Source organism: Mastigoproctus giganteus, chromosome 13 (assembly GCF_048544385.1).
Source record: "Mastigoproctus giganteus isolate SK-2022 chromosome 13, ASM4854438v1, whole genome shotgun sequence".
NCBI lineage: Eukaryota > Metazoa > Arthropoda > Arachnida > Uropygi > Thelyphonidae > Mastigoproctus > Mastigoproctus giganteus.
This window is the reverse complement of record NC_143587.1, coordinates 104,361,799-104,388,082: the sequence shown is the minus strand read 5'-3', so window position 1 is coordinate 104,388,082 and position 26,284 is coordinate 104,361,799. Positions and strand designations below refer to the sequence as shown.

The 26,284-nt window shown below is 36.6% G+C and overlaps 1 protein-coding gene across 1 annotated transcript in view; it reads left to right on the top strand.

Annotated features, from left to right (window-relative positions):
• Positions 1 to 26,284, top strand: part of LOC150076325 (carnitine O-palmitoyltransferase 1, muscle isoform-like) — a 429,351-nt gene that overhangs the window by 284,543 nt on the left and 118,524 nt on the right. Inside the window, exons 10-13 of the mRNA XM_090387587.1 lie at positions 2,899 to 3,013; positions 11,585 to 11,665; positions 13,090 to 13,165; positions 20,294 to 20,341. Coding sequence (XP_090243713.1) covers positions 2,899 to 3,013; positions 11,585 to 11,665; positions 13,090 to 13,165; positions 20,294 to 20,341 — 320 coding nt within the window. The remainder of the gene's footprint in view (positions 1 to 2,898; positions 3,014 to 11,584; positions 11,666 to 13,089; positions 13,166 to 20,293; positions 20,342 to 26,284) is intronic.

Below are 26,284 nucleotides of genomic sequence, written 5' to 3'. Positions count from 1 at the left end.
TCCCCTTGCTGAGACTACACACATAAGGGGGCATAAATTCAAATTGAGGAAGGATGTGTGGGATTGATGTGCAGAAGTTTGCCTTCAGCCTGCAAGCAGTTGTTTGTTGAAACAAACTTCCATCCGTTTTTGTGGAAGTGGGTAATTTAAATAAATTCAAAGAAAAACTAGACAGATTGTTGAGAGGGTACTAATACTGTGTTGTAATCACAGACAAGATTCTAAGATGGACTACGCAGATGGACTACCCTCTGCTAGATAGCAGAGGGTTGTGATTAATGGTTACTTGTTATATTGGTCTAACATTAGAATTGGGTGTTACCAAGGATTTGTTTTGGGACCACCATTGTTTATGATTTTCATAAATTGTCTTCAAAATGGGATAAAGGGTGTGCAGTAAAAATTTTGCAGATAATGTGAAGATTGTGGGAGAGTAGTTAATGATCACTTCTAAGTAGCACTCCTTCAGAATGACTTGGATATGCTTCATGGAATGTCAGAAAATTGCAGCTGTGGTTTAATATGGCAAAATGCAAGGTCTACACTTTGGGAATAGCATCCCCAAAATAATATGTACACTCAGTGAAGTTGAATTAAAAACAGTAGAGAAAGAAGGATATTTCAGGCTTACAGTGCAGTTAAACATGAAGTTCTCAAAGCAGCATAAACAGGCAAACAAGGGCAGCACATGGTGTTCTTTCAATAATTTATCAAACATTTCTTGTAGAGTAGGGTGGTCCTAATTCTACTGTATTGGCACTTATAAGACTGCATTTGGAATACTTTTTCCAATTATGGAGACCACACCTAAAAAAAATATGAGCTTCTTGAAAGGGTTCAAAGATTAGAAACCTGCTTTGTGAGATCTTGAAAAGGGCGGGCACCAATGTGAGGAAATATTTCAAATATGTAGGCTATAGAGCAGGGGTGGGCAACTTTTTTCGTCAGCGGGCCAAATGAAATTTTCGTATCATGATGCGGGCCGAATGAAATTTTCGCATCATGGTGCGGGCCGGAATAGGTTGAACGATTTAATAAAAAAAATCAGAACCTAAAAAATGTTATATTACTTGAATTACCAAATTATTAATGTATTTTTAAAAAAAATATCCGAATGTCCAATTATCATTGAAAATGTGGCATTCGGCATCAATTTTTCTTTTTTTTTTAATTGGCTCATTTTATGGGCTATAAATAATATTAAATTAAAAATTGTAATAATTAGAAAAGGCATAAAACATAAAATATCTCGCACCAATATTATTTTTTTCAATAAGAAGTCAAACCCAAAGGAACTTCGTTCGATTGATGCTACAATAATAATTAGAAAATAACTCTTTGATGCTGCGTAGAATCACTTGGTTACTGTTGTACTGGCCACGATTCCCGATTGAACCGAATTAAGCCGAACGTTTACGGCGAGTGTAGTCAGGTATGGATTTTCTATATTTATGCATTCACCGAGGGGGCCGGATTCAACATCGTCGCCGGCCGGATGTGGCCCACCCCTGCTGTAGAGCTTAGTAACTAGGCATCTTAAAGACCTGGTTGAGGTCTATAAGCCTCTGAGAGGGTATAGTAAAATGAATGAAGGCGGATGTTTCAGTGTTATAAATAATTCTAGAAGTAAGGGCCATTAATTCAAATTACAGTTGTGCCCCCGTATCCACTGAATCAGTTATCCACAGAGGGGAAAAAATGAAAAAACTTGACACGTACTACTCGCATGTCCAGCACGATGCTTCTCTTTATTTTTTACGATGTCAATTTTAAATCGAATAGCTTCCCTTTATTTTTTACAATGTCGCTTATGGTTTGGTCACCAACATTATAATGGTTCTTTAGACATTTAATGGATGCACCGTTTTCAAACTTTTGAAAAATTTCATTGTTTAATTTGAAAGCACAACTCTTGCATTTGACCATCATTTTCGCAATTTCTAAACAAAAAAAAAAAAAAAACAGTAATTACTATTAAAAAAAAAAAAAAAATTTCCAACATCATTGACATAAATAACAAAACAAAAATTTGTTTTTTTGCGGTGCGACAGAACACAACAATCGACGCGATGCACTAAATCAAACTAAACATTTGGTCTGTTTTTTTTTTGTTTTGAGCAGTAGGTGTGAAGATAGCAGGGGTTGCAAGATAATAGGTACACTAATCTCCCAGTGACGACTTATAACGCCGGTTCTTGTTGCTTATTTACGACTTGCAAATTATCTGTTTATACCTATTCTAGTTATTACTTGAATTTTATGATTTCTGGTTTATTTATTTATTATTATTATTTTTTTAATTTGGAGTCTTGAAGTGTACTGGTAAATCGAGAGTCTGCTGTACTTTATTATTACCGTATTTAATGTTGGTAATGTCTTACTGTGTGTTTAATTTATCAATTAAACTTTATTAAATGTATGTATGTACAAGAAAATCACAGGGGTCAGCAGGTGTTCGCTTATATCTGCGGTTCCAGCCATCCACAGTGGGTTTTGGTACATATCCTCTGCGGATATGGGGGTCTTACTGTATGTGGAAAGAGGTTTAGACTGAATTATAGGAAGTTTCTTTTTAATAACAAGTTGTTAATTGCTAGAATAAGTTGACTCCACAGATAGTCAACAACTTAGAAATATTACCTATGTGAAGTGGAAAGCACATGTTATTTATTTATTTTTTATTATTAATATTTGTTTTATTTTTTTGGCCAGTGTAGCCTGTGGTTTCCTTGCACCATATATGTCCAATACTAATCAAATAAAAAATAAAAAAATAAAAAAAAATTTTTGAAATATTCACATTTATATGTATAAGGAAATTACAATTGCTCTAGAAGATACATTGAAAATTTTAAATATTGTTTAGCCTCTTTTTTCTTTTTCTTTTTGTCTGATTAGACAAGATAGTGCACCTGGATCATAGTGATTACATTATTGCATATAACAAGGGCCGTTTCTTTAAAGTTCCAGTTTATCATCATGGTAAATTGTTAAAGCCACCAGAGATTCAGGTGTAAGTATATTTCTTTATATGTTTTAAATGCAATGAAGAAAACAAAACATTTCCAGTGATTGAGAATTCGTTCCTTCTTTATAAGAAACAAGTTGTGAAGTTATAATTCAGTAGATTTTTATGAAGTTGATGAAAGAATTGAAGTTTAATTATGATCATAAATAAATAAATGCAAGGGACCTTATTAGTATTAAAAAATAATTTTGATATCATATACTTGGATTTCAGGAAAGCTTTTGATACTGTTGCAAATGGAAGACTGCTGTGCAAATTGGAGCAGTATGGCATTAAGGGCAAGTTGCTGCAATGGATAAAGGGATGGTTGAGTGGGAGACTGCAGAGAGTGGTAATAAATGGACACTGCTCTACATGCACTAATGTTATTAGTGGAGTCCCCAAGGGTTCGATGCTGGGCCCATTGTTGTTTTGTGTATTAATAATATCAATTAAGGTATATCAGGCTTAATGTCCAAGTTTGCAGATGATACAAAGGTTGGCAGGGTTGTTAGTGATAGTAAAGACAGTATGCTACTGCAGCAGGATATAGAAAAGTTAGGTAGATGGGCTGAGAAGTGGCAACTGAAGTACAGGAAACCCCCGCGATTCGCGGTCTGATTTAAACCTAAAAAAAAAAATGTGAATTTTAAAGTGCCGTGAACGTTTTCTGCCATAAAAAAAAACATTGGCGTGGCTAAAATCATCCTGCATGGCCAAAACAGCGCTCGGTGAGTGGGGGGGGGAGAATCGCGAGTGCAGATGTTTCCCGCTAATCCTTGTTCGGTATGTGTAATGCGCTTGTCATGGAAGGTTTCGTCGCTTGCTTTTAATTGATATGTTTACAAAGTGAAAAATGAAAAATCTACTGTTTTGCAGTGTGTGGATGCAAACAGGCTTTTTCAAGCGTGTTTAACAGTTAAAAGAAAGTGACTGTATTGTGGACAAGTTCTTTTCTAACCCTACAAAAATATGGCTACAAACAACAAGGGAATTGTGAAAAGATCAAAGAAGGTGATGACATTAGCGAGTAAAATTGAGTTATTAGACAATTTCTAATGGTGAAAGTGTCTCGGTCGTTGGCAAAACATTATAAAATCAATGAGTCAACAGTACGATCAATCAAGAAATCGGAAGAAAAAATCCGCCGTAGTGTCTGTGAAAACGCCCTAATTGCTTCAAAAATTTGCTCTGTAACTCGTGATGTTAAATTAGAAAAAAAATGGAAAAGGCTTTAAATCTGTGGATAGAAGACCGAACTCAAAATAAAATTCCGTTAAGTTCACTCATCATTCGTGAAAAGGCAAAACACCTTTATCGACACTTTAGCGAAACTGGTGATAGCACTGGCGGGATAAGTTTTTTAGCTAGCAAAGGCTGGTTTGAAAGATTTAAAAATCAACATGGTCTTCATAATGTGAAACTTGTAGGCGAGTCTGCATCAGCGGATTTCGTGGCTGCAGAAAGTTTCCCAACTAAACTAAAAAAAATAATTATGGACAAAGGATATGTTCCCGAACAGGTGTTCAATGCAGACGAAACTGGGTTGTTTTGGAAGAGAGTGCCAGCTAGAACATACTTAACACAAAATGAAAAATCTTCTCCTGGATTCAAAGCTTCCAAAGATAGGCTTACTCTTTTGTTTCGTGAAAACGCTAGTGGACACATGATCAAACCAATGCTCGTGTATAAATTGCAGAATCCACGTGCTTTGAAGGAAAAGAATAAAGGTCATCTTCCAGTTTATTGGAAATTCAATAAAAAAGCCTGGGTAACAACTACACTTTTTAGTGAGAGTGGTTTAATGATAGCTTTGTGCGAGAGGTGGAAAGATACTTAGCTTCAAAATCTTTGCCTTTCAAAGTTCTGCTTCTTATTGAAAGCGTGCCAGGACATCTGAGTAGTCTAGAATTTGACCACCCAAACATTGAAATTGTGTTTTTGCCACCCAACACCACATCACTTTTACAACTGCTAGACCAAGGTGTGATTTCTGCGTTTAAGTCCTACTATGTTAGGAAAACTTTTACTGGCTTAATTGAAAAAATTGAAAGGGAGTGGGACTTAACTGTAAGTCAAAGTTGGAAAAATTATAACATTGCAGATTGCCTGATCAACATCAAGGCATCAGTTGATGAGATAAGTGCATCTACAATTAATGCGTGTTGGCGAAAATTGTGGCCAGAAGTGGTTGTTGCTAAAACGATCCCTAATGTCAATGAACTGGTTGCTGATATTGTAGAAATCGCACAGGGAATAGAAGGCGGGGGCATTGAAAACATTGATGCAACAGACATTCAGGAACTTATTGAGACTCATGCAGATGAACTTACAATAGAAGAGTTGGATGAATTAGTAACAAGGTCAAATGAAAACCAAAATGATCCTGAGGAGGAAGATCTCGATATTGTTAGACCAGAATTAAATAGCAAATCATTAAAGGAAATCTTTAGCCTCTCCATACAACTTTTAGAAAAGGTGGTGGAAATGGATCCTAATTTGGAAAGAAGCATCAAGTGTAAACAAGACGTAGAACAATTACTCTTGAAATGTAATTTCAAGAGTAATTGTTCTAGTTCTTACAATTACGGGGAAATTCAAAAGGAGCTGAATAAAAAAAAAAATGAAGAAACAAACTTCAATTACAAGTTATTTTTCGCCCAGCAACCCATGTTTTTGATATGTTTTTTAAAGGTTTGTTTAAAATGTCTAATAAATATTACATTTAATATTAAATTGTTTCTTATTTTCATTTCGATGCCTTATGCTTGTATTTCACACGTACTGTCTACGTTTGTCTATGTACATAGTCATATTATGTAGGTAAATACTTATAATATATACAGACAAAATTTTAGACTAGTTTTTGTTATATATTTCATACTTTGGAACGGAACCCTTTTATTACTATGGGCACCATAACTCAGTATTCGTGGCACTTCTCAGGAACATAACCCATGCAAATAGCAGGGGGTTTACTGTACTGCATATGGGTAGCAGTAACCCAAGAGAAATGTACCAACTGTGTGGTACTACACTCATGGAGGTGGAGAATGAAAAAGACCATGGGGTAATTGTGCAGTCGGATATGAAGTTCTCTGAGCAGTACAGACAGGCTTCCAGAGCAGATCATGGAGTTTGCCAATTATATATAGGAATTTTGCTAGCAGAAACAAGGAGGTGATTATACCTTTGTACAAAGCAATGGTCAGGCCACACCTTGAGTACTGCGGACAGGTCTGGAGGCCTCATTTTAGGAAGGATGTAGATTTGCTAGAACAACTACAGAGAAGAGCAACAAGACTGGTGAGAGGTACACAGGGGTTCTCTTACCAGGAGAGGTTTAAATTCTGTAAGTTACAGTATCTGGAGACTAGGCACCTGCAAGGTGATCTGATTGAGGTGTACAAGGCCTTAAATGGTTTGAGCAGGCTCAATGCTGATGGAATACTTCCACTTGTTGAGATTAAGAACCTGAGGGTGCATAGATTCAAATTGATGAAAAACAGTTGTAGAATAGATGTGCGGAAGTTTGCCTTTAGTCAGCAGGTGGTTGATTGCTGGTTAGTTGACTTCCATCTGTTGTTGTGGAAGTTGATAGCTTAAATAAATTTAAGGCTGAACTAGACAAACAATTGGAGTGGCTGGATGGGTGAAATGGGAAGGTTTTTTTTTTTTTTTTTTTCTTTTGGCTGATGCTGTATATGCTTGGTTTCTTGCATCATAAGCCTCGGCTAATGCTAATGCTAATTACAATGGCCAAAGGATCCTTTGGACAGTTATTCTAATATGATTGCAAACAGATAACCTTTCAGAATTATTGACCATGCACAATTCAAGCTTGTGTTCTTATAAAATGGACAACATACTGCTAAGAAGTGGCTTTTTCTGTACTGTTTTAGCTTGTGCTGAACAATCCAAGTGGAACTATATCTATTTATCTGTTTATAAGTTTTGCAGTGCAGTATGGGGAAAAAAGTGACTACAATAAATAAACCTAACATTTTAATTTTAACCTGACATTTTAATTACAAGAATCAATCTGACCAGAAGCATAACAAAGAATTTTGACACCTATGGTCAAATATCAAAAATATGCCTTTGTTTTCATAAAAATAATTAAATTATAGTTATATTATAATATTAATTATTGAATATTTTTGAATTAATTATATTGATTATTAATAATTATTTTTATAATAAAATAGTTATTAAATTATTATCCTTGAGATGGTATTTCAGGAAAAGCGACTTATAATAATTGAAATATTTTTAAAATAAATTGTAAGGTCAGTTATTTTAAGTCTTTAACTCTGATGCCTGTGATGAACTGGCACCTGTGGCCAGGGCCCACACTTGTTATACCATAGTTATGCCTCTGGATCTGACTGTGTCTTCAAGACTATTGTAGAAATGAACTCTTATTATAAAACAATTAATATGACATACTAATGCAGCAATTAAGGTTATACTTGATAAGGCCCAGATTTTGCTGTCCAAGTAGCACCGCTACCTTACTAATTAAAATAATTATTGAAAAACTAACTAATTGAGAATATTGACACCCACCTCTATTAGTGCAAACACACCACTCCCTGCTCAAGGAGATATACTCTACACCCACCAAAGGAGGGAGTACCACAATCACAATAAATGGAATTTATTTTAAACAAGAAAAGAATGAACACAATAAAATGGAGTCAGGGAGCTTACAATGACATATATCTGTACGTGCTACATTGATACAGAAGAGAATTTACTGTTAGTATTGGCATGAAGTACAAAGAAGCCAACCTTTTACTTTACCAGTCAGAAAAAAAGAAAAAAAAAAAAACCCGAACACCTATGTTTCCTTTCTCTTGTGGGCGCTAGCTGACCTTTGCATTTCCCCAAGCTGTTGACCTTAAATACCTAGTGACAACTTACTCTGATGACAAACACCTTGCCAGCTAAAGTAAAAAAAATTTCTTTCTGTCTCTTCTGTAAATCTTTCCCTTTAACTTGAATCTATAAACTTGGTTCTGGCATTGCTTAATATATTTAAAAATTTCACCTTCATTCATTTTATTGCCACCTCTCCCAAAGCTTTATAAACCTTAATGAGATCTCCCTCCAAGGGCACCCTTTTGTCAACCTAACAGTCATGTTGCCTATCTTTTGGTCTTTTTTAAGATCAACATCTGTTTTTAAAAATGGCCTCTATCATACCTGGACTCAGTAGTCTTAGGTATGGTTTCATAGCTGCCTTATATAAATGAAATTATAGAGAGAGAGAGGGAGGGAGCTCACTAACACCACGGTAACTGCTGCTTTCATATGATGGGACATTCCAGTGTTTAGGATGGCTAAAGATTAAAGAAATTATTATATATGGATATATCATTCTCTATTGCCCTAGTGCCACATAGTGAACACTTGCCAATTCCCAGCTCGTTGCTCATTTCAGTGAAGCATGCTCAAGCAAGTCTCCACATTTCCCCTCTTCATAGAGAATTAGATGACATAGTCAGAGACTTGGGTTTCACCAAATCCAGTGCAGAACTGTTAACATCTCATGTAAATCAATGGAATTCATTTAATCCTAGCTGTAAAACTTCTTGAAAAAGAATTTTCATAAGTTTTGAGTTTTATCATTTAAATATCTTCTCCAAACATGCGTAAAACCCTATAAATGAAAAGTTTTTATAGTACTCCTGCCCCACTTTTTTCGTTTCTTTTTAAATCTAAAAACTGTAATTTCATGAAATATAATACAGCAAACATCTTAGTGGGTTGCTTGCATGGTGCTAGAAAAAGTTACCAGAACAAAAACATAACAGGTTACATTTTTATTTTATATGAAGGTAACTGTTTATTTCTGGGTTTTTTTTTTGTTTTTTTTAATTCAGAAACATAAGCACGAGGAAGATTTTGATGGCTTTTTAGCTTCCGTGAATTTGTTACTGATGGAAGGGATTTCTTCCCCCCCCCCCTCCAGAATTTTTTTTTTTTTTCAAGTTGGTATGAATTAGTCAGGCAGATGACCTAGGGTTTATTCAACCAGGAAGACTAAAAATACATCATTGTACACTATGAAGCACCCAAAAACATATCATTATAGATAATAAAGGGCAATATCAGAAACACCTTATAGAAATATTATTAACATCTTAGGGAAATGTTCTAAGAAAACATCATGTTTTGTAAATACTGTAAAGCATATAAAAACACATTATATTATTATTATTGCTCTTATATTATTTCTCCCTGATTGGGGTTGCTACCAAGTATGCAGGGTGATTGTTGTTATGTCTGGTGTTACTGTTGGTCAAGGAACTCTCTGACTATTACAGGTGTCCAGGATTGTGATTTTCTGGAGTTCCTTGTAGGTGTTCACTGGGAGACCTATTGCTGCTAGGCTGTTATATAGTCTTTGGCACCATACCTGTGGTTGAAACGATGATCGGGATGGTCGTTACTTGTTCCATATGCCACATCTCTTTGATCTCCTGTCTTAGGTTTGTGTACTTCCTGATTTTTTCCCCATGGGTTTTCTGCAAGTTGCCAGTATTGGGTACCGCTATGTCAATCAGATAGGTAGTCTTTTCCTTCTTGTCCACAAGGGTTATGTCCGGTCTGTTGTGTGGGATTGCCCTATCCGTTATTATGGCGCAGTTCCAGTGCAGTTTGTGGGTTGGGGTCTCTAGTACTGCCTGTGGTTCGTACTTGTAGTATGGTACACTTTCTTTGGTCAACTGGTATTTTGTTTGTCTTCGCTAGCTTGTGATGTATTATCCTTGCTACCTGTTCATGTCTATGAGTGTACTCAGTCTGGGTGTTCACCTTGCACCCCACGGTGATGAGTTGGATCGTTTCTGAGGCCAGGTGGCATCGGACACTCCAGGCTCCTTGGTGATGTATTTTCTATAATTTCTGGTGTTGATTACCTGGTCTTGGATGGCGAACATGAATCCTTCAGTCTCGGGGAAGAGTGTCCCACTCGTGAGCCATGCATTGGAAGCAGTTTTATCTATGTGCTCTTGATGGAGATCATTGTAGTGTCCGTCATGGAGTGTTTTCTCTGCTCATCTTTCTAGCTTCTTTTGTACCTCCTGGTTGGGGGGGCTCCTTTCTTAGGTCGAGTGGGGTATACCACTTGTTTATCTTCCTTATGGCCTGGGTGGAGCGCTGCTGCTGCTGTGTGTGTTTATTATTATTATTATTATTAGCTATATGGTGCAAGGAAGCCTGAGGCTTATGTTGCACCAGCCGAGAGAGAGAGAGAGAGAAAGAAAGAAAAGTAGAAGAGAATCACCAAGAAAGAGAAGAATGATGATATCCAGCTCAGGACTCTGGGTGTGCCAAACCCATACTCACCAGATGTGAGCTGCTGTGGTTAATATAAGAACCATATCCAACAGCTCACTAAAATGGAATTCTTTGGCTGCTTCCTGGTTTTTAAAGTGAAAGAAAATAATTTAAAATTAATGTGTCAGAAAATTAAAGAAAGCGTACTTTTTTTTTTTTTCCTTTTTTTTTTTTTTTTTTTTTTTTTACTATTACCTGACAAAATTTAAGAAAATTAGAAAATTTAAACCTCTTTAATGAATTAAAAGTACTTCAAACACTGTATTTCAAAATGAACGTTATGCTTGATTGAATTGTAACTAGTTATGCTTTCCTTTCAGAAATATCTTAAGGTTACCAACAAGAAAGTTTCAATGGTCTAAAACTCCTTAGTGGTTTTTTAGATTATTAAAATTTAAATTTTAATAATCCAAAATAAAGTGATACAATACTTCTAAAATGAAGTTTTCTAGCAGGGAAAAGGATGTGATTATCCCCTTGTATAAGGCAATGGTCAGGCCACAATTTGAGTACTGTATACAGGCCTCTAGGAACAGGTCTGGAGGCCTGTATACAGTACAGGCCTCCAGACCTGTTCCAGCAGCTCTATATCGTAGGAAGGATGTAGAGCTTCTGGAATGAGTACAGAGAAGGGCAACAAGATTAGTGAATGAAACAAAGATTGCTCTTACAAAGAAAGACTTAAGTTTTGCAAATTAAAGCGTCTGGAGACCAAGCACCTGCGAGGGGATCTGATTGAAGTGTAAGGCCTTGAATGGTTTGAACATGCTCAATGCTGATGGGATTCTTCCTCTTGCCCGGATTAATCACCTGAGGGGACATAAATTCAAATTGAGGAAAGACAGTTGTAGAATAGATGTGCGGAAATTTGCCTTTAACCAGCGAGTGGTGGATTGCTGGAACAAACCTCCATCTGTTGTTTTAGAAGTTGACAGCTTAAATAAATTCAAGGCAGAACTAGACAAACATTTGGAGCAAATGGATGGGTGAAATGGGAAGGTTTTTTTTTTATGATGATATAAGCTTGCTTTCTTGCATCATATACCTATACTACAATGTGATATTTACCAAATGAAATTAAGACATTATAGAAAAGAAGATGAGTACTTTTATATATTTATTTTACTTTTTATTAATGTAAGTGTACCTTTTCTTTTACATTTTTGTTTTAATTTGATGTTATTCCTCTGATGTAGACTTAATTATATTCAATTTTGCTCTGATTTTTAGACAATTAGAAAAGATACTAAAAGATACCAGTCTGCCATATCCAGGAGAGGAGCATTTAGCTTCATTAACAGCGCTGGACAGGTAGGTGATTTTTTTTTTTTTTACAGATGTGCTTTTTTTTTTCTTTTTTTTTTTAAATAACTTAACTGCAGATTAACTTAAATTAAATATTCACTTGCATTGCATTATAATGCAATGCAGAAAAAACTTAAACTTAGGAAATGTATTTTCCCTTCCTTGAGTTTTGGCTTGCTTAAAAGTTTTTTTTACAGTAAAACCCCAATGTAACATACCTTAATTTAATGGATATCAGAAATAACAGCCAGCATACAAGTGATGTAAATGTCTGTTTGATGTAAATGACCCAGTGATGTAAATGTCTGTCTGATGATATTGGTTATTACAACATTGGTAAAAACAGTTTCTCCTACAGCTAATGAGAAGGCTGGTCTCACTTTGATTTTTCAATACAATGACAGATATAATTAGATAGAAAAATTGATATACTATATGAAACATTTTTGTTCTCTTTTATAACCGTCGAAGTAACGTTGACTGCTACTGTTCAGGGAAGGAGGCAAAGGGTTGTGATAAATAGTTATTCTTCAGATTGGGTTAATGTAAATAGTGGGGTTCCCCAAGGATCAGTATTGGGACCACTGTTGTTTTTGATTTTCTTAAATTACAATGAAAAGGGGATAAAGGGCATGATGTCTAAATTTGCAGATGATGTATAGATCAGTAGAGAGTAGCATTAGAATTAGCAGAGGCATATGATGCAAAAAAAAGCACGTTTATACAGCAACATCCAAAAAAAGAAAAAAGAAAAAAAAAACACTTCCCATTTCACCCATCTATTCACTCCAAAAGTTTGTTAAGTTAAGCTGTCAACTTCCACAACAGATGGAAATTTATTCCAACATTCAACCACCCACCCACTGGCTAAAGGCAAATTTCCGCACATCTATTCTACAATTGTGTTTCCTCAATTTGAATTTATGTCCCCCAGATGAATAATCTGAGCAAGAGGAAGACTCCCATCAGCATTGAGCATGCTCAAACCATTCAAGACCTCAATTAGAACACCTTGCAGTTGCCTAGTCTCCAGTTGCAGCAATTTGCAGAACTTAAGTCTTTCTTGGTAAGAGCAACCCTTTGTTCCCCTCACCAATCTTGTTGCCCTTCAGCAGCTCTACATCCTTCCTAAAATGAGGCCTCCAGACCAGACCATCTCTTTATCCCTGCTAGCAAAATTTCTGTATATCATTGATGGATAAAAGTTGAAGAAATATATTTAGTACAATTTAATAATCCTATGAAAGAATAGGATAAGCTTCCACTAATTTTTTATTAACTTTTTTTCTAAATGAAATTATATATTTTATGCAATTTTTTTCAAAGCAAAAGTTAAAAGTTTGTTACTTTGTGGTTTTTTTTTTTTTTTTCTTCTTCAATTAAGTTTTTAGCAAGCTTTTTTTTTTTCTTTTTCTCTCCACCCCCCCTAGAGTATCGTGGGCTAAAGCAAGAGAAAAGTACTTTTCAAAGGGACTGAATAAGACTTCATTGAAACTTATAGAAAGTGTACGTAGGTAACATTATTTTAAAAATTGCTTTAATCCTTTCTAAGTTGATTATTACTATTAATAATTTCAAAAAAGAGTTAGTGAAGTTGTAATCAAACTCTATGTATTGTCTGTAAATATAGCAGTCCTGTAATAGCATCTTTTGTTCAATATAATAAATATCAGTTTATGGATATTTATTATCTTGAACAGATGGCTGCATTAGATTAGTTCAGATAAGGAACTCATCTTTTATATAGGTCACAAGTGACTTGCCCAACATATTTATACAACCATAAAAATTTATACTGCAGTAATGAGCAGCCGACCGGGCTAGCCAGGTGGGTAAAGTGCCTGCCTGGCAACCCAGGTCGCAGGTTCGAATCCCGCCTCGGACTTGGATCACAGTAAAATGCAAAAACCTTGGGAGGTGCATTATGGCCACAGAAGCTGATGCGCCAACAACTAACAGGGAAAAAAAAAAAAAAAGTAGTGAGCATTTGATATATAAAACATGTATCAACTAAACATTACTCAACACAAAGATGTGTTTAGACATGTATAGTTTCTTATGTAGGGATCTCCAACTGCAGTGCCAGAGAAAAAAAAATATTCACTGCAAGTTAGAGAGAAAAAAAATGATACATGGAAATGCACATTTTTTTATGTGCCTCAGGGATTACAAGCCCTAGTGATAAAAAAAAAAAAAAAGTCACCTTTTACAACTTAAACAAAAAAAAAGAAAAAAGAAAAACAGTTTCCAGCACTTCTCGTACCACTGTTTACATTATCTCATTTGTTTCTTCAGTTAGATTGTTTGAAGTCATTCATAATTACTATTATGAAATTAAAATTATTATAATATTAAAATTATTATTTATATTATAAATAGTAATTATGAATGACCCAGGCAACCAGCTTGAAATGTTTGTATGACAATGCACAGCAGGAACAGTATGCAATGTCTCAGAGTGCAAGCCAAAAAATAGCATTTGAAATGTACTGTTTAATGGGCTTCTGTGATAAGTATAAACCAAAAAAGTGGTATTATGTGGACAAAGATTTCAGGCGCCTCCGTAGCCAGATGGGAAGGAGCAGCAGTGCGTAGCACACGCTTCTTGATTAGAATGGGGTTCGAGCCCGTCACCACCAAATACAGAGGATGCGGAAAGGTCAGGGAATGACCACTGCATAGGAATGAATGACTAATGAATGACCTCCTAAAAACCAAATAACAAACAAACAAAGGTTTCACAAGGACTTTGTACTGGAATAACACTATTTTAATTTTTTAAATTTTCCTGTGTTTAAGTTTAAATGGATACAACTGTAATTTGAGTGTTGTGTTTTTTTTTTTTTTTTTTTTTTTTTCCAGTTGGGAGTATTATTATTATTTATTATAAATTTTAGAATTTTCACTTTGTTTCATTAGTTTGTTCCTTATAAATTTGAAATATTATGCTTTATTATCTTTATATTACTATATTTTTCAAACACATCATATAGTTCTACACTAGAATGTAATAAAGGAAACATAAAAAGGAGTGATCAGTAAAGTAGCTGAATCATCCGTTAACTATTTTGGTGAAATTGCAGAGTAAAATCGTGATATTTGGATTTCCTAGTTCACGTCCTTGAACCTATCTAATGATACAATGCCCATTTACCATCTCACAGAGCTGAAACAAATAAATAGCATACAACATGGCAGGTGGATATTAATGCCTTTTGAACCAAAAAGGCTAAGACACAACTGTAATGGCACACAGTGGTTAGAGTGGTTAACATTTATCATTTTATGCAGCTCTAGTCATAAGATTTTTGTATTCTATTTAGTTTTTCTTTGTGAGACTTGAAGCATTAGTTATAAATATGACATTTTAACCTTTACAGTTCATTAAAAGTAACCTTTACAGTTCGTTAACAGTACTATTTTAGAGGTGCAACATAGATTGTAGAACTCTATTCCACCAATTGACAGTTCCTAAAAAATTCAAAGAAGGTTATTTCTGCCCCTTTAAAGTGTTCCACTCCATGAACAAAAAAGGGGAAAGTGGGTGCAAGAGTATATATGAACAGGCGAAGTTTTTACGGCTTCAGCAAATAGAGAAGTTTTTGCTTTTTTATTAATTTATTTTTTAGAGTTGCTTTATATTCCAGGTAACAATACTTTAGTTTAAATTGGATTTAGATAGATATTTTGTAGGGTTTTTTTTTTTTTTTTAATGTAAACCCCAAACACAAGAGGTATTAGAACCTATAGTACTTAGTACCGTGCTTGGGTTGGAGATTAAGAAAATGAAAGAAGATATTTGTTGAATATCTTCTTTCATTTGATACCCTTACCGATACTAAGGTTATTACTTAATATCGGTAAGGGTATCAAATCCACGTGTGGACAGGTTTTATAGCTCCAGCAAACAAAAAGTTTTTAATTTTACTTAGCTGCTTTATTGACTTAATTGTTAGATTAAATTATTTTCTTTAAGTAGATTATAGACCTAGTCAAGCTCTGTGGTTTATATTGAATTTAGATAGCGCGATTGGGAAAGTAAATAATACCTCGTGTCCGTAGATTAACCGTTCGTATCTTGCCACCATTGTTATAAGATACAATGTGTGCTAGCGTAAGGTTTAACGGAAAACTAGATAGCGAGTATAGTAGTATCAGTTAAACAATAAAATTTATTAATCTTATTAAATTTCATTGTCAATTGAATTGTACTTTTTTAACTAAATAAATATAGCGACCTAGTTATTACAAATGTAACATCAGAAATTAATACATTATAAGTTGACAGGGGATAAGAAAGTCATATAACGTAACTCGGAGATAATATTCAATACCAAAATACATATATGTAGTGTTATAACTGCATTGGTATATAGGTTTAGGGTTATATTTTGTATTGGAATTTTATTGAACTTGAATAGAAATCATGACTCAGACCAGAGCAGCAAAGCATAAGGCTCAAACTAGTGGAAGTGCTGTGGCTCAGGAGAGAACTGAGGGGGGGGGCGGTTGACCTCTGAATCAGAGTCTATTGAAATGCACTGCTTGTTGGATGTTTGTGGAGCAATCAGGAACGGGACATGATATTGCCAAGGGGAATGTCTTTGTGTGCGCGCGCGATGTAAGGAGTGCGAGAAAATCGGGTGCCAACTCGGCATTGTTATATGCTTATATGAGAGCTTGAAGGACAGAGTGGTTGTCCTTAAAGGATTTAAATTGAGGGGCCCATCAAGCTCTCAGCTGCCCACATCAATACCAGAGCTTGTACTTGAACGTCACACAACACAGCGACGACCACCAAGTCAGAATGCGCTGGTCCCAAAGGAACTAGTTGTTGTAGGTGACTCTATTGTCAGGGAAATATATAGAAAATTATTTTCTATAAGTAGCTTTATAGTTTTAGCCAAATCCTGTGGTTTATTTTGAATTTAGATAGCGATTTTGAAAGTTAATAATTAATGTCCTTAGGTTTTACATTTGTAACTTGCTGACATTGTTATACGATATGGAATAACATAAGGTTTAACATAAAACTAGATAGCGAAATACATAGCATTGTATTAGAAATCTGTTAGATTAGTATATTATTATTAATTAAATTTATTAATCTTATTAAATTTCATTGTTAATTACATTATACTTAAATGGAATCATGACCCAGACTAGAGCAGAAAGTTCACAGAATAGCCAGAGTGCTGTGGCTCGCCAGATAACCGAAGGGGTGATTCTCCCACGCATCACAGTCTAAAACAATGCACAAAATGTTTGCAGACCTGTCTAGAACAGCACATGATCTAGCCAAGGAGGATGTCTTTGTGTGTGCTAGGTGCAGAGACTGAAGAAATTTGGCACCAACTGAGCATTCTGATGCCGTGTATGAGAGTTTGAGGTGTAGAGTAAATGCCCTTGAAGAAATTAATGACGGGCCCATCAAGCTCTCAGCTGCCCAACTCAATGGCAGAGCTCACTCCCGTGAGCATCTTGCATCAGAAAATGTCCAAGGCAGAATGCGCTGGTCCCACAGGAACTAGTTATTCTCAGTGACTCTATTGTCAGGGAGATGAGGAATGTTGTATGCAAAAAGGTGGAACAGGACCAGGGTATGTCTGCCAGGGGCAAACTTTGATGATGTCGTAGAGCAGATATCATCTTTTATGGGCACAAAAGGTGATATTGTTGTACACATTAGCACTAAAGACCTTAAGGATAAGAGATCTGCAGATTTACTTAACAAGTACAGATCAATGCTGAAAAAAAGTTGCGAGTTAGGGTTAATTTTGAAAGTGTCTACAATTCTGCCCTGACACGATACGAAGAAGTATATAAATAAATTAAATTTTCTGTTTATACTCCGGGACGACCAAACAGTTAGAGGAGTTCACAAGATAGACAGAATACAAGAAACAGCACTGCATTTAGCAGTCACGGGCTTGAACCCCCGGTCACTCAAGGCACGTGTACTTATGCACCTGCGCGCCTAACCGCTAGGCTACGGCGGCTCTCTAAATATATGATGAGAGCCTTGTCAATCAATCTGGCCCTGGAGAGATTGTGCAAGGCTCATGGGGTAGAATTTTTTTCAGCGTGGTCTGTGCTTGCTAACAGAAGAGACTGCTTCTGCAGGGATGGGATACACTTAAATAGAAAGGGTACAAGAATATTTGTTGATGCTATCAAGGCAATGTTAGGTGGGTTGGTAAACTGCTAGTTTGGGGGAATTCACAGACTAAAAGATTAACGGTACCCACTAGCAGAAGCAAAAGTGATTTCTTGCACTGCTTTTATTGTTATGACCAGCAACCTAGAGAGCAAGTTGCTAGGGATTTCAAGAGCTGCTGGGAGTCATCATGGAACAAGTAAATACATGGGCTGTGTTAGGATAATTAAGAGCAAGAACAGGTGCATGTACAATAATGCTAGAAGTATAGTAAATAAAATTGATGAATTTCAAGTGCTGATCAAAACATCAAAGGCAGATATTGTTGAGATATCAGAGACATGGTGTTACACAAATATAAGCAGTGCAGAATTGGAATTTGAGGAGGACAATGTGTACAGAAAGGACAAACGGGGTAGGAAGGGAGGAGGGGGTTATGCTGTTAGTTAAGAAACACATAAAATCTAAGGAAGTGCATCCAGTTGATACGGGTGGACAGTGCAATGTTGAGTCTGTATGTGACATAAACACTGGGAAAAGGAAAATGAGAGTAGGAGTATGTTATATGCCTAATGATGCTGATGAGTGTAATGAACAGTTGTGCAGAGAAATAGAATGGGCCAGTAAATCAGAATGTCTTGTAATGGGGGAGTTTAACTTTCCAGATATTGACTGGAACTTGTGGAAGGTCACTTGCACAGTAGCAAGACTTTTGTGGATTTATTGGAGGATTGTTTCCTACAGCAACATGTTTGAAGGGCAACCAGAGGGATTAATACCCTTGATCTGATTATCAGCAGTGATGACACATGCATTAGCAATTTTCAGATAAAGGAACCACTATGTGACAGTGTACTGATGTGGGATTTACTTAAAAGATGTAACTATGATCAAGGGTAAAGGGAAGGGTTTTTGTTTTCACAAAGTTGACTACAGAGGTCTCAGACAGTTTTTAAATTCTATAGAGTGGGATCAACTCACGATGTTACTAATGATGAATTTTAAATGAGAAGCCTTCAGGGAGTTAATCTTGGAGGCTACTAGGCTTTTCATACCAACTAAGAAATACTGTTATGATTCAGGCCTAAATGGATGTCAGATGAATTAATGAGGCTCGTGGCAGAGAAAAAAAATTGCATGAGATGCATATAAATTACCAGGTGACACAGAAGCCTATGACAGATATAAGTTAGTCTGTAATCAAGTCACAAATGAGGCTAGGCAGGCAAAGGCAGATTACAAGAAATCCTTGGCAAAGGATGCAAAGAAAAACAGCAAAGAGTTCTTTACTTATGTAAACTCTAGAAGGAAGAGGATGAACCGGATTGGTCCACTTAACATAGATGGTTCGACTATTGATGATCCTGCTCAAGTAGCTGATAAACTGAATGAGTATGTTGCATGTACATTCACACATGAGGAGTTATTCGAGGAGGGGAATGCCAGACATTTATCAAACTCTAACAGGAAGCTAAGTGATTTTGTGATAACTGAGAGCAAAGTGGAGGAGAAAGAGGAGAAATTGTTGAAGTTAAACATAAAAAAAGGCACCTGGGGCAGATTTAATCTATCCAGTTATAATGAAAGAGGCAGCAAGTGAAGTAAGCAAACCCTTAGCCATAATTATGAGAGCATCCTTAGAGTCAGAAGAGTTTCCCCATGAACTGGAGATGTGCAAATGTATTCCCAAATCACAAAGGGGGTTCAAAGGGTGACAAAAATAATTATAGACCTGTTAGTTTAACTTCTGTTCCTGGGGGAAAAAAATGGAGTCACTGGTTAAAGAGGTGTTACAGGATCACCTAGACAAGACAGCAGCAATAGTTCAGACACAGCATGGATTTGTTAAGGGGAAGTGTTGTCTGACCAACCTGATTGGATACTATGATGTGATCACAAAGGAACTGGATGCTAAAAATAATTTTGATATCATATTTACTTGTATTTCAGGAAAGCTTTTGAAACTGTTGCACATGGAAGACTGCTGTACAAATTGGAGTGGTATGGCATTAAGGGCAAGTTACTGCAATGGATAAAGGGATGGTTGAGTGGGAGACTGCAGAGAGAGAGAGAGTGTTAATAAATGGACACTGCTCTACATGGACTGTCACTCACTAAATTGAACATTTATGAGGTATGTAAAAAAACTTCATTACTATACTTGCATTCTGGAAATATTTCTTTCTTCCTATGTCTGCTCATGTGTGTACAGGAATTGTTTGAAACCCCAGACTTCATTTTGAATAACCCTGTATAATTATCCATCTGTTTTGTGCTTACAGACTTTTTTAGTATGACTCATTCATGTTCATCCAATGAAAGTACTGTTATCATATCAGATTAATTTTCTTTATCATAGGTTAACTTATTGGAAAACATTAAACAGCATTACTTATTATTAATTTTCTTATTAAATAAATAATGCCTCCTTTATTTTTAATAGTAAATGGCAATAAAATAATTTCTTTGTATTGTAGGCTGCATTTGTCATTAACTTATCTGAAGAAGAATACACTATTGATATGGTAAGTTTCATAATTATTAATTTATATTATGTCAATTGTAGCATTACATTTTTGCCATTAACCAATTTGACTTCATTATGTTATATTACATAATAACACTAACTTGATGTTATTATGTAATATTTAGTGTTATTACATAATAACTCTAAATATCTGTGACAATATCCTTGAGGTTGTCACAGACATTCCCTCAGATATGCCAGACAAGCTGTACTTGCTACCCGAGAGTCTAAAACGCTGATGGAACTGAAATTCGGGTGACACTCAAGTCAACTGAACCCAATTTTGGCGAAGTCCGGACGGTCTGTGACAGCCAAATCCTCTGCTTGCACCTTCACGATGGTGGGACTGTTAGTAATCCTGGGTATAACCTCCATGCACAAGTACATGGTGGGTGAAAACCCAGGTGTGAACCAATGTAAGCAGGGGTCGAAGTGTGGTGCCCACACCACATGGAGGAATGCCACCTCTCTGTGTTACTAGGCAATACAAGGTGGTAGATGACTCTCATCAACCGGTGCAATACCACCACTTTGCTTATTGGAGGCTTGAAATGGTGGAACCCATGTTTAGTCTCTAGAGCTAAGTTAATGTCAACCCTTCCCTATCTCTTCCATCATGCAGTATGATTGATGACTTTTGATGAACATTGTGACGAGATCCAATATTCCTTACATTTCAAGGGTACAGCTCTAAAACGGTTTTCGCAGGCCGGCCGCTAGTTAGTACACTGGACCTGAACCTATTGGTAACCCTCTAGGAAGCTTCCGGATCAGCTAGTGTATAATCTTGCTACCTCTACTCTGACAGATAGTGACTGGAGGGAGTCCGAGTAGTGTGTATGCGGGGAGCATTGTTAAGGCCACGTTATGTCAAGGATCTGGGTATATTCTTACCATGTGTACACCATATTCAAAAATTTCATTACTTCATACAGCATGTCCCACCCACTTTTTCTTACTATTGAATACACCATAAATTGCCAAACTAATAGAGCAAGCTTATCTGCGAAAAGATCTAAACCTCCCAAGCACTTCCTAATTCATTTCACAAATATACGTGGTCTCAATTCTAATCTCAACGAAGTCCATTTCCACTTGCAGTCTGCCAAACCCCATGTACGTTTTCTGACAGAATCTCAGTTATCGGTTTATTCAACTACTGCTCATCTCATTTGCCCAAATTATTCGCTGTATGATTCCTTTCGCCTCAAAGGTGGTACTTGTGGTACTTGTGCATATGTCCATTCTGATATTCCCTGTGAGAGACTTGGCAATTTGGAATCTCCTCTCTTTGATCTTCTCTGGCTTAAAATCTCTCTACCTCATTGTGTAAATTTCATCTGTTGTCTCTACCGTTCTCCCAACTCCACTAATCACTTGGAGCTCCTTGACTTCCTCTCTTTGCAACTTGACTTTCTCCAGTCCAACTTTCCTAACAGTGAGGTAATTTTCCTTGGTGATTTTAATGTTCACAACTCCAGCTGGCTTCCGTTTTCTAGTCACACCAAACCAGCTGGTCGAGATGCTGAGGCTTTTGCAATTACTTGCACAGATTGTTCATTTACCTACCAAAATACGTGACAATCCTGATCATACAGCCAACAGGCTTGATCTTTTCTCACAAACAACACTTCTAAGTACACGGTCGTAGTGAGAGGTCCTTTAGGCACTTCAGACCACAACTTGGTGATTGTCTCTTCTCCAATGGAGCCTTTATCTCATGGCTATTCTCAACCTCGTGCTGTTTGGCATTACCAGAATGCAAAATGGGATGACCTGCGGGATTTCTTTTCTTCTTTTCCTTGGTCGGATTACTATTTCAAAACTTCTGATGTCAATGTTTGCTCAGATCGTGTCAGTGAAATTATTCTTGCAGGAATGATATCCTTTATCCCACACTCCACTTTAAAATCTCGTCCTTCATCTAAACCTTGGTTTTCCAATAAATGTGCTAAGGCTGTTCAAGAGAAGAATGTTGCATATTGTAATTGGCTTGTTTCGAATTCTTCAGTTTCATTTTCTGTGTACACCAACGCTCGCAACAATTGTAAAACAGTTATTAATCAGTCCAAACTAGAGTTTGAACAAGCTAAGAGTAGAAAACTTGCTTCTTGCCCTAATGGTAGCCGAGCATTCTGGTCTCTTGCCAAAGCTATTGGCTGCAACTTTTGCCCATCTCTGTTCCCACCTCTGTCCAAACCAGATGGTTCTGTTGTCACTTCAGCCAAGGGCAAAACTGATCTTCTAGCATCCCATTTTTCTTCCAACTCATGTATTAATGATCTTGGTAAAACACCTCCCACCATTCCCAACATGCTCCATTCAATGTTTCCTGTGGTCTTCCACAAAAGGATGTCAGAATTGTTTTGACAAATCTTGATGCTAAGAAAGCTCCAGGTCCTGATGGTATTTCTCCACTTTTTCTCAAAACCTGTGCTCCTGAACTTACTCCTGTTCTTTGCTGCCTTTTCTCACTTTCTTATTCCAAAGGTGTTTTTCCTTCTGCTTGGAAATTTGCTCATATCCAGCCAGTTCCTAAAATGGGTGACAGTTCCCTCCAATCCAATTATCATCCCATTGAAATTACTTCTATTCTTTCCAAGGAATCGAGATATCAATTAACCGCCAACTCTTAAACTACCTAGAAACCTTCCATCTGATCAACGAAAATCAGTATGGATTCCGTCAGTGTCGATCCACTGGTGATATTCTGGCTTATGTTACCCATTTATGGACTAATTCAATGGAAAGGTTTGGTGAAACACAAGTAGTTGCTCTTGACATCTCAAAGGCTTTCGATCGTGTTTGGCATAAAGGTCTCCTAAACAAGCTTCCATCTTATGGTTTTCCGACTGTTTTTAGTAATTGGTTATCCAGTTTTCTTTCTGATCGCTCACTGAGGGTGATGGTTGTTGTTGTTATTTGGTTTTTAGGAGCATTAGCAACTAAGGCCATATTGCTCCGGGATATGCGGTGGTCATTCCCTGACCTTTCCGCACCCTCCGTATTTGGTGATGACGGGCTTGAACCCCGGTCTAATCAAGAAGCGTGTGCTACGCACTGCCGCTCCTTCCCACCTGGCTACGGAGGCGGCTGAGGGTGATGGTAGATGTCTCTCTGTCTTCTAACTTCTCCTCTAATGCTGGTGTTCCCCAAGGTTCAGTTCTTTCCTCCACTCTTTTCCTCTTGTATATTAATGACCTTCTTCCATTGACTGGAAATCCTATCCATAGTTTTGCCAATGATAGCACATTGCATTCCACTTTCCATTTTGAGAAACCTTGCCCAGCTCAATCAGCTTCAACTTCTCGAAAATCTGCTACCAATTCCTTAAATGCCGATCTTCAGGTAATTCTCCAGTGGGGCAAAGACAACTTAGTTGATTTCAACCCTTCTAAAACTCAGTCTTGTCTTATATCTCACAAAAAGGATTCTTCTGCTCCTATGCTTATCTTTAGTGACACTCCGATTTCTAGGCAAAATAATATATCTCTTTTAGGGATTACCCTGACTTCTAATCTCCCTTAGCACAAGCACATTACAAATATTGCTTCTGCTGCAACTAAAAAACTTGGTTTTCTCTTTTGCTCTCGGCGTTACTTTTCTTCCAAACAGCTGGAAGGGGCACTGTCCATGGGCACTGTTCTTCTGAATTGGCTTCTATAATTCCCGCTCTCTCTTTCAAAACTGTCCGAACACGTGCCGCCACCAGCCAACATCCATTTACTGTCAAACTTCAAACTCACAGAACCAACTTTTCATCTTCCTCGTTTATTCATTCAACTGCCGTTTTCTGGAACAACCTTCCTTAATACGTATTTCCTGAAAATTACAATCTACAGAAGTTCAAGTCTAATGTCAACAAATATCTTCTTTTGTCTTCTCAACCTCCAACCCAAGCACGGTACTAAGTACTATAGGTTCTAATACCTCTCGTGTTTGGGGTTTACATTAAAAAAAAAAAAAAAAATTCTAACTCAATCCAGTTTGCTCCAGTTGGAGCACAGGGGCTTTCACTGTAGCTTTTCATTTGATTTTACTCTATGCTTCTCTCTTTATTTTCTAGAAATAATGAAATCAAAACAGGAAATTTTCCCCTTTTATGTATGCTTTGTGAGTTCCATTCAAGTGCTGGGCAGTCAGTTTCTATTTTATATTTATAATTTCAATTCTGATTAACATCTGTTGTCTTTTATTACTCATTTTTGTCTGGCTAGTGCATCCCTAGTATTCTTCTTATGTGTTGTTTTATGAACACTTGTAATTTGTTACCAGTCATTCAGGTAATAATCCATGTTTCTAATCTGTACAGTATCTACTTTACATTTTGTATTGAATAGTCTAATTTTATTTCTATTGCTTATATCTTTGGACTTCCGTAACGTGATATGCCACTTGCACTTTTCTGTATTCTATTCATCATTCACTGTACTTCATTGTTTTACCATTGACTGACTCCAAATATGTAATGGGATCAACTTTCTCAATAGTTTTCTTCTGCATTTGTTTACCATTCTATTTTTGTTGTGTGTTATCTTTTTTTCTGTTTATATTTATTCTTAAACCAGATGTTTCTAATTTGTTACTTTATTTATTTGTTGCTACATATATTGATGCTTTTTGTGCTAACAAGAATATGTCATCAGCAAAGTCTAAGCCAGTTAGTCTAATTGTCAGTCTCCACTGATACTATTCAGATCTTCCACTATATTCCTATATTTTTCTCTTTCTGACTTAATATGGTCTGTACTTGTTAACATGAGAGACTTCTTCTACAGGGATGGGATACACTTAAAATGGAAGGGGTGCAAGAGTGTTTTGCTGATGCTATCGAGCAGCATTATTGTGGGTCGGAAAAACTTGGAGGAGGATTCACAGACTAAAAGGTTAAAAAGTTGCCGCAGATAGAGGTAAAAGTGATTCTTGCACTGCTTCTATTAGAATGAGCAGCGGCCTGGAAGCCAGGGTGCTGAGGGTTTCAGGGACTGATGGCAGTCATCATGAAACAAATAATTACATGGGCTGTGTTAGGGTAACCAAGAATTAGAATAGGGACATATATACTTACGTTTACACCAATGCTAGAAGTATAGTAAATAAATTCAATGAATTTGAAGTGCTGGTCAAGACATCAAAGGCAGATATTTTTTGGATATATGTGGTCACACAGATATAAGGAATGCAGAATAGGAATTTGGAGAATACAATATGTACAGAAAGGATAGACAGGATAGGAGGGGAGGAGGGGTTAATTGAGAAAAACAAAATCTAAGAAAGTGCATCCAGTTGACATAGATGCACAATGGTTTCCATCTATGAAATGAGAGTAGGAGTGTGTTATAGGCCTAATAACTAATGAGTACAACACATAATTGTATAGAGAAATAGAATGGGCCAGTAAATCATATTGTATTATAATGGGGGATTTTAATTTCCTAGATATTGACTGGAACTTGTGGGTTGGTCATTCGCAAGAGAAAACCAAGTTTTTTAGATGCGGATGAAGCAATATTTATAATGTGCTTGTGCTAAGAGAGATTAGAAGTCAGGGTAATCCCGAAAAGAGATGTATCACCTTGCCTAGAAATCGGAGTGTGACCAAAGATAAGCATAGAAGCAGAAGCATCTTTTTTGTGAGATATAAGACAGGGCTGAGTTTTAGAAGGATTGAAATCAACTAAATTATCTTTGCCCCATTGGAGAATTACCTGGAGATCAGCATTTAAGGAATTGGTAGTGGACATTCGAGAAGTTGAAGCTGATTGAGCAGGGCAAGGTTTCTCAAAATGGAAAGTAGAATGCAATATGCTATCATCAGAAAACTATGGATAGGATTTCTCGTTGTAAGAAGGTCATTAATACAGTAAACCCTCGCTATTCGCGGGGATTACGTTCCTGAGAAATGTCGCGAATACCGGAAACACGAATACTGAGTTATGGC